This window comes from Natrix helvetica, assembly GCF_964273705.1.
Source record: "Natrix helvetica genome assembly, chromosome: 1".
Lineage (NCBI taxonomy): Eukaryota > Metazoa > Chordata > Lepidosauria > Squamata > Natricidae > Natrix > Natrix helvetica.
This window is the reverse complement of record NC_138548.1, coordinates 45,525,671-45,540,438: the sequence shown is the minus strand read 5'-3', so window position 1 is coordinate 45,540,438 and position 14,768 is coordinate 45,525,671. Positions and strand designations below refer to the sequence as shown.

At 44.7% G+C, this 14,768-nt stretch overlaps 1 protein-coding gene across 4 annotated transcripts in view; it reads right to left on the bottom strand.

Moving 5' to 3' along the window:
- Positions 1-14,768, bottom strand: part of PRIMA1 (proline rich membrane anchor 1) — a 100,444-nt gene that overhangs the window by 23,968 nt on the left and 61,708 nt on the right. For all 4 annotated transcript variants that reach the window (XM_081939468.1, XM_081939466.1, XM_081939469.1 and 1 more), the window contains one exon: positions 6,930-7,056. In XM_081939468.1, coding sequence (XP_081795594.1) covers positions 6,930-7,056 — 127 coding nt within the window. The remainder of the gene's footprint in view (positions 1-6,929; positions 7,057-14,768) is intronic.

The following is a 14,768-nucleotide window of genomic DNA, read 5'->3' as shown; positions in this document are numbered from 1 at the left end:
ATGGTCGATGGTATCAAAAGCCGCTGAGAGGTCTAATAGGACCAGGATAGAGGAACAACCCCTATCTCTGGCCCTCCAGAGATCATCCACCAACGCGACCAAGGCCGTCTCTGTGCTGTGCCTGGGCCGGAAGCTGGACTGGCGCGGGTCTAGATAATCAGATTCCTTCAGGTGACGTGGGAACTGCTGAGCCACCACACTCTCTACAACCTTCGTTAAAAAAGGAAGGTTGGAGACAGGACGATAATTTTCTAGCTCCATTGGGTCCAGAGAAGGCTTCTTGTGCAAGGGCCTCACAACCACCTCTTTCAAGGCGGCTGGCAGGAAACCCTCACTCAATGAAGCGTTCACAAGCCCCAATAGCCAGCCTCGTGTAACCTCCCAGGATGCCAGTACAAGCCAGGAGGGACACGGGTCCAATAAACATGTGGTGGCTCGCAGTCGCCCACGCAACCTGTCCAAATCCTCAGTGGCAACAGAGTCAAACTCCTCCCAGCATGGTCTCTCAAGACTCGCCACGGACGTCCCCCCTGGAACACTGAAGGGGGCCCATTCCCTCCGGATTTGAGCAATTTTATCCTGCAGGTATTCCCCAAATTCCTCTGCCCTGCCCTGCAAAGGGGGCTCCCGCTGCCTCTGTGACAAGAGGGAGCGGGTCACCCGAAACAGGGCGGCAGGGCGGTTCTCTGCAGACGCAATAAGAGTGGCGCAATATCGACGTTTGGCCACTCTTAATGCCACAAGGTAAGTCCTTAAGTGGGTTCTTACCTGTGTTCGGTCAAATTCGGAGCGAGAGGATCTCCATCTGCTCTCTAGGCGTCTCTTGTGGCGTTTCATCACCCTTAGCTCCTCATTAAACCAGGGAGCCAGGGCGGTTCATTGCCACCGGAGAGGCCGCAAAGGCGCAACCCGGTCTAAGGCCCCGGCAGCTGCACTATTCCATGCAGCCACCAAGTCCTCCATCCGGGAGCGAGTCAGGTCCACAGGAAGTGGCCCAAGCTCCGTCTGGAACCTATCTGGTTCCATCAGACGCCTGGGGCGGAACCATCTGGGACAATCTGGTTCCGCCTCCCCGCGGTGGGGGGTAGCGCCAGGGAAATCGAGCCGGAGAAGTGAGTGATCTGACCATGACAGGGGCGTGATGGCTAGATCCCCTACTCCTAGATCACTCGTCCACTGGTCGGAGACAAAAACAAGATCCAGTGTGTGGCCTCCCTCGTGCGTGGGGCCCTGAATTACTTGAGTCAGATCCATGGCTGCCATGGAAGCCATGAACTCCCGAACTGCCTCAGATGCTTCTCCCATCGACGGCAGGTTGAAATCCCCCATAACTAAGAGTTTGGGGGTCTCAACCGCCATCTCAGTGATCCGCTCGAGGAGTTCGGGCAGGGCCGCTGATGTATAGCGAGGAGCCAAGTATACAATCAGTAAGCCCAGCTGTCTCCCTGGGCCCCATCTCACGCCCAGAGACTCACACCCGGATATCTGCGGCACAGTGAATTCTCTCGGTTCCAGATTCTCCCGTATAATTACCGCTACCCCACCACCCCTGCCCTGGGCCCGTGGCTGGTGGAATACACGGTAGCCTGGTAGGCACATTTCCACGAGGGGCAAACCTCCCTCATGGCCCAACCAGGTTTCCGTTATTCCCGCGAGGTCCGGCTCCCCCTCTGAAATCAGATTGTTGATGAGGGGGGCCTTGTTAACCATGGACCTCGTGTTACACAACATCAGCCTGAGGCCCTGGCTCTGTAGAACCTGACCACCTAGAATGCGGGGGTTGGTACAAATGACCGGGCGTGTCCAACGACCACAGTCTCCCAACCGACTACACGTTCTTCGACTGTCCTCGCGCCTGCCCCTCCCTATGACCGTAGGTATCACAGAGCCCTCTATAGGAATGTTATTTTCCCTCCCCTCCCCCGCTCCGCTCACTTCCCTCCTGACCACACCTGTTCACCTGGCTCTAACCACACTCCTGGCCTGTATAGCCCTCCTCCCCACCCTGGAACCCCCTAAAATATTTAAAAAACATTTAACTAAAAACCCCCTAATTCCCCGCTTCCTCCACCTCTCTGGGTTAATGAACCCGTCATCAAGGTGGGCCCTGGAAAGGGCAGGGGGGCATACCTGCGAGAGGGGGGACTCTCGCAGTCGTAGCAGGTCTTGTTGCCTTTCTCTTTAAAGGAGAAGAGTGATTATACTTTTGTTAGCTGCTAAATCCACTAAGAATCACAGACTTAAAAAGTTCAATTTGACTATGAATTAGGGTTTGTCTCTTGCATAACAGGGAATTGATAAACCAACTGCCAAGTTTTTTGTTTTACTTAATTTTATATGGCGAACAGATGAGTTACAGAAACACATTAAATTAGAACAAATTTGAAGAAGACTATTGCATGTATTGTATTAACTTCATCTGAGACCAAATTAGGAAAAGCTACAAAAGTCACCAGTATTTTCAACATAAGGTTTGCACTGTATGTGATCACCTGGCAGAAAAACATTTTCTGCATCAGTCACTGTCTTAGAGCAGCAGTCCCCAATGTTTTTTGGCACCAGGGACTGGTTTTGTGGAAGGTAATTTTGCCACAGATTGGGGGGGCGGGGGTGGATGGTTTCAGTTTTGTGCACTCACTCGCTGTTCACCATCAGCTTTGCTGCTGGTTCATGGCCTGGAGGTTGGGGACCCCTACCTTAGAGGATAAGGAGGACACTCATTTGTTATATAGATAGCATTATCTGTTTAAAATATGAGTTTTCTGGAAAATGGGAGACTGTGAATTATAGTTCTGTCTTAGGGATGGAAGCCTGTGGGAGACCTTGGACCATCATTCTCTCTCAGCTGAACTCACCTCACTTGTTACTGTGGGGCAAAATAGAAGGAAGGAGTTCACCATCTTGAGTTATTTATAAAAATAAGAAAGACGGGATTAGATAAATAAATACATGAGCCAATTTTAGATCCTTTTGCTTACAATATATATTCAATAACATAAAGACAAAGTAGAAGAGGAAAACCAAAAAGGTATTCTAAATTTCTCAGATAAGAGAAAACTTATTCTGGATAGGTTAAAAATAATCTGAAGCAGAATATATTAACCAAACCCTAAATTTTAAAATAAGATGAAGGTACGGCTCTAATGTGGTTCTAAGACACTTAAGATGAATCTTATGATGTGCTGTATTAAAAAAAAACCTATTTCACAAAATGAGGGACAAATTTAATTATACATATAAATTTCTAAAACTCCCCAAAGTGCTTTTTCAAGAGACAATTGGATTTTTTTGTTTTTCTTTGAAGACGTTTTGCTTCTCATCCAAGAAGCTTCTTCAGCTCTGACTAGATGGTGGATTGCCTCTTTCCAGTTAAAAGCACTTTTGGGACAATCATGACCTGGATGACTGAGATTCTCCATAGACATTTTAAAAACTCATTCATTCTGCTTTCAGATTGCAACAGCAAGCAGAATTAACAGGCATGCAGGCTTAAACCCCCTCCCATGGCCTACAAAACAATCAAAGACCCAATTTTAGCAATTAGCTTATAACATTCTATCTTCTTCTCAAACAATCAAGTGGCACCTAAATAAACTATAGCTGTCTCCTTATCAAGCTAATAACCTAAAAACAACTAAAATTTAGTGGCAGAAAAAGAACAGCATTCTCCAAATAAATTGTCCCCTAAAACAGCTATCAATATCACTGAAGCCACTAATACACAAAAGAAAGAATTTCTACCTTATCAGTCAAATAATCTATTACCCGCAAGGCATCTGCAAGTCACATGCAAAAAAAATATCTACCCATGGGACTTTTCCATCTAAGAACAGATAAAGTAGGCAAGTTAATAAGAATATACAATTGCATCAAACAATGAAGGTCATGTCTCTAAAAATTCCTGCACTGATTATGCTACCTAGCACGGTAATAAAACGTCTACATCCCCAAATGAGTTATAAGAATTCCAATAACACAACATGCCAATCCTGAGCTACAGATATTCTCTTCATGTTAATTAAAATCTGAACTGGACAACTGGGCATGCTTTATGCATCCTACTGCCCTCTAGTACCTCAAGGTTTATTTTAGTATTATATGCCACTCTAGTCTTAAACTGATTCTGAGTTGAATACAATATTAAGAACATAAATTATTGAAAACAACTCAACAAATACACAGTCATTAGAGAACAGTCAAATTACATACAACACTCCCTTGAAGGAACGACAAATTCAACACCTCATACCCTATAGGCTTGTTGAACAAAAAAGGTTTTAATTGCTTCATAAACACCCAAGTGAGTCAATATTCTGTGGTGAATAAAAACTACACAACTGAAGGCAGACTATAACACTAAATTTGACTGCAAAATGATTGAACTGCAGTGCTATCTCTCCCTTCCTCAGATAATTTAATGTCTCTAACTCAAAGTGCACAGGAAACTTTCTGAATCTTGATTAAATCCAATCTCTGGCTTTATCTCAGACAAAGGGCTACAGGAAATGGACAGGACTGCGTCTGAAGTAGACTGAATACTGAAAACAGACTGAACATTTAGTACTACGGTATTTTGGCAGAATAAGATGTGATCTATACAAGGGTGAAATGAAGAAAAGATAAGAATGTAGAATAGTACAGATATCTGAGTGACCTGGAAGAGGTTAGTAATTGCTTAATGCAAGGGTCGGCAACCTTAAACACTCAAAGAGCCACAAAGGTCCTAACCGGAAGCCCCCCATTCAATTCTGGAGCTGACTGGAAGTCCAGTTTCCGCACCATAGAATCTCCTCCTAGTGCGGCGTCCTTTTTCCTGTATCTGTCTTAACCAAAAGCCCTATCAATTGTGGAGCTGACCAGAAAACCCGCCCTTTGCCACAGAGTCTCCTCCTGGTGTGCCCTGCTTCCCATCCATCCCTAACTGGAAGCTCCTCTCAAAATGGTGGTGCCAACTGGCGACAGGGAGCTGCAGCAGAGGAATGAAAGAGCCACATGTGGCTCCAGAGCCACAGGTTGCTGACCCCTGGCTTAATGGTACTAGCAACATTTCCCATTTTTCCACTAAAAACAAGCTGCTAAAGCATAGAAAGCTTCACGTGAGCAAGAATTCTAGAAAGAATTCAGTTCTGAAGGCTCCCAAATTCAAAATATGCTCAGAGAAATTCTGAGCTTTAATTTTATGGCTGTGTCTTTTGAAGCAGGATCAGCATAGAGGATATTTTGATTCCAATAGAAAAAAAACTATTAAGTTTAATATGTGTTTATAATTGATGTATATCCTGTCACAGCAGGATGAGGTGAAAAAAATCTTGAATTGGGAAAGATTGATTGTAAGATGGTAGTGCTGAACTATATATTCATTTGCTTGTTAAAAATAGCTAAAATCAGAAGTTTCTCTGCATTTGGTAAGTAGAAGAAAGTTTAATTTAAAGGAATATGAATACATTGAATTCCACATCTGCAAGATGAAGCATTATAATCCATTCTATCAACTCCAATTTTTACTATTTAATACTTTATTTGATTCTGTTGCACTGAAAGTTCAAACTGGAGGAAATGTTACTTCCCTGAAAATCACAAATAGTTAATAGAGCCTACTGAAGCAACTGCCAATAGCCTGAGGAAACTGCTTAACAGAGCATTTATTGGAAGAATTTAGTGGAACAGTGAAATGCTCTTTTCACTCAGGGCAAACATAAAACAAAAAACAATCACAACCTAACTTCTCTCAGCAGGCTTTGAATGATAGACATATATACATTTTGCTTTGTTTGGAAACTCCCAGACATGCTAATTTTGTGTGCAAGCAGGGAAAAAATAAATGCACACAAAGTTCTAATGTATGATTTTCCAGCTAGAGGGCACAGGTAGAACTTTGTACTTCGGTGATGGGCTTTTCCTCTATAACTGGTTCTTATACAACTCCAGTGATGCTGGGGCTCTGGTTACGTAACAGTGTTCCCGTATTCTGTAGCAAAGTCCAGACTGCATTGGAGCAGCCAATGCTGTGGCTCTCCTCCCTGCTTCCGCCAGTATTAACCACTTAGAGACGTATGGTGAACCTATGGCACATTTGCCCAAAGTGGCATGCAAAGCCATGTTGCCTGGCACGAGCGCTGTTGCCCATTCCTCTTCTGGATTTCTGGCACGCATGCATATATGACAATCAGCTGGACTTTGTGCCTGTGGCAGTGCCAGAAACTGGAAGAGCTGGTCTTCCAGTTTTTGGCATAAGCATGCATGCTGGCCAACTGATTGGCATGTGTGCATGCATGGCAGTAACCGGAAGACTTGTTGGCCGGCACGCATGCTTGTGTCGGAAACCGGAAATTCATTTTCCAGTGTGTACATACTCCCTGGGCAGTTCCTTTTCCTGTTCACAGCCCAGATGAATGCATGCATGCTTCACACACATGCGTGAAGCGTGCACACATATGCAAATCGTGCACATATGTGTGAAGCACACACACATGCGCGAAGTGCTCCCTTTTCGGCACTCGGTGCCATGCGCACGCTCTTTTTCCGCACTCAGTGCCAAAAATGTTCGTCATCACTGACTTAGAGGCACTTGTGGCGCTGTACATGCCTCCCAAATAACTTGCAGCTTCTTCCCTCGCAACTAGATGTTCTAATTCTATCCTCCTGTATATTCAAGTTCTCCTGAAATCAATAGCTCTGTTCTTGTTTTGGGTTATTCTGATCTTTCAATTATTGAAAACAAGAGAGTGTCAAGGATTTATGAGCTAGAAAAGAAAGGGAAGGGAAAGGAAAAAAGGGAAAACTTTTGTGTGCGTGTGCAATGAGTAAATTCAGAAATCCCTTTTAGAGAACTGCACAGTCTGCAACACTAAAGTATCTCCATGCTGATATATTCAAGAAACAGTTCATCTTGCAGCATTAAGCTTCAATATGCTAACACACAGCCTTACCTTTTTATGGCTTTGTAGCAAATGATGAAAACTAGAAAGAGGAACACCGGTATGGCACAGCATGCGGCAATGATTATAGCTGGACTTGGCCAGGGCACTGCAGCGGGGCAAATAGGAACGGTGGGAGCTGTAAAAGATAACACACTTAGTTGAGTCCTACCGAACACAAAGTTTATGATCTGAGGAGCTCTTTTTAACCCAGAGTGAGGAGGAAATTACCAAACAAAAGTCAGGTTATACTATAGAACATTCTCAGCTACCTCAGATAATAAACTCTACGGTGCTTTTTCACTACATATTAAACTGTATTTCAGCAGTAGCCAACTGCTATAAAGCTACCTTAAATTCTCACTGGTCCATGCAACTCAATGTTAATAACATTTAGTCTGAGTGTTGTATGAGTCCAGCCACTGTGGTTTATGAATTTGGTTATTTTGGGGGGGGGTTAACATGCTCAGTATATCTAGCGAATTGTGGCTCACTATTGTTAACCAAATCAGGCATAACATGATATACAAACTATTGACAATAGCTCTGCTGGGTTCAGCAAGAGCATGTCCAAGACCTATCTGGAGGTGCCAATGCTTTCTGCAAATGAAACAGATGCTGTGGCACTAAGCTAAAGGTTTGTCTCTAACTCGTTAAACACTTGAAGATTGTTGAAGAATTTAAAATGTCTTAACATGGATGGAAGTCCCATTTCTTAGCAGCTGCCAATCAACCAATCTTTGTTTTACCCAGTAAAAGCATGCTGCTATATCAACATATTAAACCCAATGAAGAAAAACACATCAAACATAAATGTCAAATCCTGCAACCGCTGTTACAATAACCTCATGTGGAGACTTCTTTACAGGAGTTTTGGGGATAATCCTTCCCACTCCACAAGTTCCTTTTAGTTCTTATAAGGATTCTTTTCTTTTTGCCACTTTTAAAGCACCTGGAAATTACAATTTTAAAACAAAGAAGGGATTCAGCTCTAAAATGTGTATTTGTACTGATATTAACTAGAAGATTGATTATTTCTATTTCATTCTATCATGAAGCTCAAAGTGACATAAACATGGCAACTGAATTTAGTCATTATCAATTTATGATAATTATATAATTAGGCAGCTAGTTGCCTAAAGCATATTACAGGTCTTTATAACTAATATGAGATTTGAATCCAAAACTTCCCAAATCAAACCCAATTCATGAACTAATATATTCAAAATTAAACTTGAGTTCAGTGGAAAATATTTTTCAAACAAGTATGTACAGGAGGTCTTTATATAATATTTTAATTTATTGTGAAATATTAAAGAGAAACAACATACATTGTTAATTACTAATCAGGAATTGTATCTCCGGGATATTACTTTAATCGACTTACAATCACAATTGAGCCCAAAATTTCTGTTGCCAAGAGAGACAGTTGTGAAATGAATTTTGCCCCATTTTATGACTTTTCTTGCTATAGTTGTTAAGTGAATCACTGCAGTTGTTAAGTGAATCTGGCTTCCCCACTGACTTTGCTTGTCAGGTCGCAAAAGGTGATTACATGATCCCAGGACACTGCAACCGTCATAAATATGAATCAATTGTCAAGCTGAATTTTGATCATGAATTGTGACCATGGGGATGCTGCAATGGTCATAAGTGTGAAAAACAGTCATAAGTCACTTATTTCAGTACCTTTGTAACTTTGAACAATCACTAAATGAACTGTTCTAAGTCCAAAACTACCTCTACTGCTAAATACGATATTTTACTTTTTTTGTAGCATACATAAAAGGTAGGTTTCTCCTAATCAAGTTAGTCCATTTTATTTGTCCAATAAATTTTCCATTTATTTTTACTACTTGATCAGACCAAATGCAGCTATATGTGGTCTATTAAGAGGGCAGTGAAAGACCATGGCATCTTCTACATATTAAGTTGCCAAGGTTCAAAAAAGATGACTGGCCAAACACCAAATCATCTGTCATAGCACCAATTATCTATGACCATGATGGCGAATCTATGGCACGCATGCCTGAAGTGGCACATGGAGCCAAGTCACCTGGGACATATGGTGTCGCCCGTTCCTCTTCTGGGTTTCTGGAGCGCATGCATGCACAATGATCAGCTGGCCTTCATGTGTGTAGCAGTGTTGGAAACTGGAAAAGCTGGCCTTCCGTTTTCCGACATGAACATGCACACCGGCCAGCTGATTGTTGCACATGCATGCGTGTCAGTAACTGGAAGACTAGCTGGACAGTCTGCATGCGTGCACCAGAAACGGAAAGTTTCCACGCATACCACCTCTTTCGGGTTGCGGCCCCCAAGAGCACGCGTGCGCTCCCTTTTCAGCGCTTAGTGCTGAAAAGGTTCACCATCATTGGTCTATGATTATATTTTATTTGTAACATTGTGCATACACCACACAAAATATACTTTAAAATAGCACAAGTCAAATATTGGGACAACTTTTAAGCAATGTTTATTTGGGGGGAATTATAATTGGCATATTATTATTATAAATTCTGTCTAAATATGCTGTGTAGGCCAAATAAAAAGACAAAGCCCATCTGAACATATGCCATCTAAGAAATGAATTCAGCATTAAAGAAATGATGATTTTTAACATTTGTATTAGCGGAGATCATTTTAAATATATGTGTCTTATGTAGTATTCATGAATGCACTTCAGTGACTCCTTGGCATATCCAGAATGTCATCACATCAGCTTCGCTTCATTGTCCCTGACCCTTGGAAATACAGCTGGCAACACCTGAGCAGTCATGAAAGACATGGAGAACTGGATCAAATTTTATAGCAAGAGGAAAGACTGATAACAGCATTCTGGTTTTCGACATATGGCTCGCAATGAAGAATTCTTCACAGGACACCAGATTGAAACGATTATTTGTGAAAACACAGACCACTGTTGTTGTGGCCCAGCAGCGATCGGCTGAGCTGTTGGTGGACTCTGACAGCGATGACCATTATGGGACTGCTCTGGAGCATGAGGAAGACTCTGGAGCGTGTTTAGAGTCAGAGCAGGGATTAGAGAGGCCTGTTGGCCAGCAGGTGGCATCTGAGTCAGGGAGCAGTGAGGAGCAACAGAGGGAGGTTGTCCCTGATGTGTGTGTGTGTAGAGCTGAGAGGAGAAGGGAGCAGCTGTGGAGAAGACGTTATAGAAGGAAATAGGGACAGCTGGCTATGGTTGTGGCCCCTCCCAAGGAGTTTATAGGTGGAGCGACGGGAGGGGAATCTTTGCAGGAAACAACAGTCCATTTTACTAGCCGTTGAGAAAGCATTCCGTAAGTCTAATCTTGGTTTCTTGAAGATAGCGTTCTAAGCTCCTAGTCAAGGGGTGGTTTTATCTCTGTAATTAGTTGTGGCAGACAGCCAAGCCTGTGTCTGCATATTCATTAGAATCACGGGACAGAACAGTTTGTTTCCTGCCCCCAAACAAAAGCTGTAAATATTATCACCATGGAGCAGTTATGTGCCGAAAACGCGCAACTTTCGCAACAGGTCGCTATGTTGGCTGCCCAGGTGGCACAACTCCAAGCTCACCCTGCTCCACCCCCACTTTGGAGGAAATGCCCGGTTGCAGTGTCTGATAAATTCGATGGCAACCAAGCCATGTTTCCAGCTTTCTTGGGACAATGCCAGCTATTTATCAACTTGAGAGCAGAAGATTTCCCCACTGACCGAGATAAAGTGGGGTTTATGATTAGCTTACTCTCTGGCTCCGCAGTTCTTTGGGCGACGCCACTGCTGGTCCAGGCTAGCCCTTTGCTGGATGACTTCAGGGGGTTCTGGGACCACCTCCGGTTAATGTATGAGGACCCCATTAAGATGGAGACGGCTACCCGACGACTGAAGACTCTGAAGCAGGGACGGGGTTCCTTGCAGGACTACATCAGTGAATTTAGGCTACTAAGCCAGTATTCGGATTGGAATGAGGCAGCCCTCATGGACACATTTGAGGATGGGTTGTCAGAAGAATTGCAGGATGAGCTGGTGCATGTGGATAGACCACCGAATTTCAATGTGTTGGTCCACCTGTGTCTCCAGATTGATGCTCGGTTGCATAGGCAGGGAATTCGCCACACCTCCCAGGAGAACAGGATGGTTCCGGCCATTCATGAGACTCCAACTCCATGGGAGGAGCCCATGGAATTAGGTGCAGCCAAACCCCGCTTTTCGATAACGGAGAAAGACAGATGGGGCTTAGGGGGGTTGTGTTTTTATTGTGGGGAACCTGGGCACATGGCAGCCTTTTGCCCCAAGAAGAGACGAGGGGCGTAAGTTACTGGACCTACACCCCAGACCCAGAACAATTTGTCGGGAAAGGCCCCCAAGGCCAATCTAAGGGAGACCTTGGGTCGGGTGCACATCAATTCAGAGCCATGCTCAGAGACAGTGACTTGTGCGCCTTCCCAACACTGATCCTGGCATACCGAATAGTCCTGTCCAGTAGCCCGCAGGGGATTCTGGCGCATGCTCTCAACTCTGGGCCACGAACTTCATGGACGAGGTGGTTGCGACCAAGTATGCGGTCCCTCTGTGTCCAGTAGATCCTCCCATGCTTGTGGAGACCATTGATGTCCGGGTGCTTCTATCTGGGCCTACAAGGCCACCATGCAACCCTTGCGCCTGGTCATCAGAGCTCATGAGGAAGCCATCCAGTTCTACGTTACCTCTGGCCTGCATTTCCCCATGGTCTTGGGATTGGCTTGGTTTTGGGCACACAACCCACAGATCTACTGGTTCCAGAACCTTGTCACCTTTCCAGCCTTGCAATGTATGGACCACACCTGTCATGTCTGTGCAGGCTAGCTGCTGAGTCCACCCGGGGTGTCCTTGTCTTCAGACATAACAGATTTTGCAGACGTGTTCAGTGAACAAGAAGCAGACCAATTGCCACTGCACTGGCCATATGATTGTCCCATCGATTTGATTCTGGATGCACCGCTCCCTGTGGGTCATTTGTATTCAATGTCAGACCCAGAGTTGGCCGCATTGCAGGAATTTTCGGACAAAAACCTAGTCAGGGTTTTATTAGACCCTCGTCTTTACCATTGTCTGCCCCGGTCTTGTTCATCAAAAAGAAGACCGGAGATTTGAGACTTTGTTGTGACTATTGTAGGCTCAATGCTATCATGATGCACAATCAATATCCTCTGCCCCTTATTCCTGAACTGTTGGAGTGGCTCAGAGAGGCTAAGGTGTTCACCAAATTGGATCTCCGTGGAGCCTACAATCTTGTCCGGATCCAACCCAGGGATGAATGGAAGATGGCATTCGGCACCAGGTACAGGCATTTTGAGTACACGGTCATGTCTTTTGGGCTGACCAATGCCCCTGCCGTCTTCCAACATTTTATGAACAACATTTTCCGGGACCTTTTGGACCAGTTTGTCATCATTTATCTCGATGACATCTTTCTGATATACCCGTCCTCCCAAGAGAACCACCTACGCCTGGTCCTACAACGGCTCCGTGAGAATCGCTTGTATGCGAAACTGGAGAAGTGCCAGTTTTGGCAGTCCACCATTGAGTTCCTGGGACATTGTATCTCTCCCGAAGGCATTGCGATGGACCCGGGCAAGGTGGAGTCTTTGTGTAGTTGGCAACCTCCTCGGAGAGTGAAGGATGTCCAGTGACTCCTCAGGTTTGCCAACTACTATCAGACCTTTATCCCCAGCTTTGCTTCCCTGACTGTGCCCCTCACTCGGCTCCTGCAGAAAAAAGTTCCGTTTCAATGGGGGGGCCCTGAGCACCACACATTCCAAGCCTTGAAGCAGGCCTTCGTGAAAGAGACCATTATGAAGCATCCTGACCCCCACGGTCCATTTGTAGTGGAGGCGGATGCATCCGATATCTCTGTGGGAGTGTTGTTACTTCAGGCTCATGCCTCCGGCGGTACCCTTTTCCCTTGCGCTTATTACTCATGGAAACTCAATTATTCCGAGCGCAATTATATTTGGGAGAAGGAGCTACTAGCCATTAAGGTGGCATTTGAGGGTTGGAGGCATCATCTAGAGGGGGCCAGTCATCAGATTGAAGTCCGGACGGACCATAGGAATTTGGAATTTCTGAAGACCATGCAGAAATTGAACCAGCGCCAGATCCGGTGGTCTCTTTTCTTTACACGGTTCAATTTCCGCATGACGTACATTCCCAGTGTGCACAAAACGGCGGATGCCCTATCAAGGAAACCCAAGATTTCATGTACCAAAGATCTGATCGAGTGTGGCTGTCCACTAGACCTCTTCTGTCAAACTGACTGGTCAAGAAGTTAGACTATCGTTACCTTGGCCCGTTTCCTGTTGAAGCAGTCATCAATCCGGTCGCCTATCGCCTGACTTTACCACGTTCGATGCAAGTCCATCCAGTCTTTCATCAATCTCTTCTTGTTCCTGAACAGCCGGCTTGTCCCCTTCACCAACCCGATCATCCCCAACCAGAACCCCGTGCCGATGAGGCGCCGACTAAGTATGAAGTTGCCAGGATCCGGGATTCCCGATGGCTGAAAGGACGGTTCCAATACCTGGTGGAATGGAAAGGCCGAGAGCCGGAGGATGTTACCTGGGGGGATGGGACCTCCGTGCACGCACCTGCTTTGGTGCAGGCCTTCCATGAACAATTCCCAGCTAAGCCACACCCTGAGCATCAGACCCGGGGGAAGGGCCCTGCGGTGAGGGATAGTGTTGTGGTCCAGCAGCAGCCGGCTGAGCTGTTGGTGGACTCTGACAGCAATTACCATTATGGGACTGCTCTGGAGGATGAAGAAGACTCTGGAGGGTGTTTGGAGTCAGAGCAGGGATTAGAGAGGCCTGTTGGCCAGCAGATGGCAGAGGAGAAGGGAGCAGCTGTGGAGAAGACGTCATAGAAGGAAATAGGGACAGCTGGCTATGGTTGTGGCCCCTCCCAAAGAGTTTATAGGTGGAGCGACGGGAGGGGAATCTTTGCAGGAAACAGCAGCCCATTTTACTAGCCGTTGAGAAAGCATTCCGTAAGTCTAATCTTTGTTTCTTGAAGATAGCGTTCTACGCTCCTAGCCAAGAGGTGGTTTTATCTCTGTAATTAGTCATGGCAGACAGCCAAGCCTGTGTCTGCATATTCATTAGAATCACTGGACAGAACAACTGTTAGGCACTCAAAGAAGCTGGCTATATAGATATATAAACATAAACACTTGGTAAATTCTTTTATACTGTAAAAATATTTAAAATGAGACAATGATTACATAAAGGTACATTGTTATTAAGCAGACAATCAAGAATGTAAAAGAAATAAGTTTACTGAAAAGAAAGAAATATTAATCATAACTGAATATATGCTGTACAATGAAAGTGAGGTTTTTGGCTATATTGGATGGAAAAACTGTGACGGTATATGTAATCGAAAATATGGATGCAAAAACACTTGTAACCAAACGACATGCTGTATGTAATGGATGAAAATTTTTTAATGTTGTCTTTTATGTTTTTAAAAAAAATGTGAAAAAGAAGCTGGCTTCTCTGCTAGCCGGGGGGGACTATCCAGAAAATAATAGGTCACAGACCAAACAGGTTTGTGGAGGGAAAGACAAACTGTGCAGACAATTTTGTGCATTCCACCAGAGTAAAAAGTAAATCATTCCTCAAGCTTAGCTTTATTCCTAGAGAGATGTGGTTGTTGCTTCCTCAGCAAAAACAGAACAGCTATGCCAGTTGCTTTCTTCCCAGACATTCCTAAAAGTTCCTAAAGACCACAATGTAGTCCTTGGCCTGGGATTCTTAATGAAATCCTATCCCAAAGCTAAACAGGCTAGATTATTTCACCCTCTGTTGTGACAATACTTTATACTCAATTTAA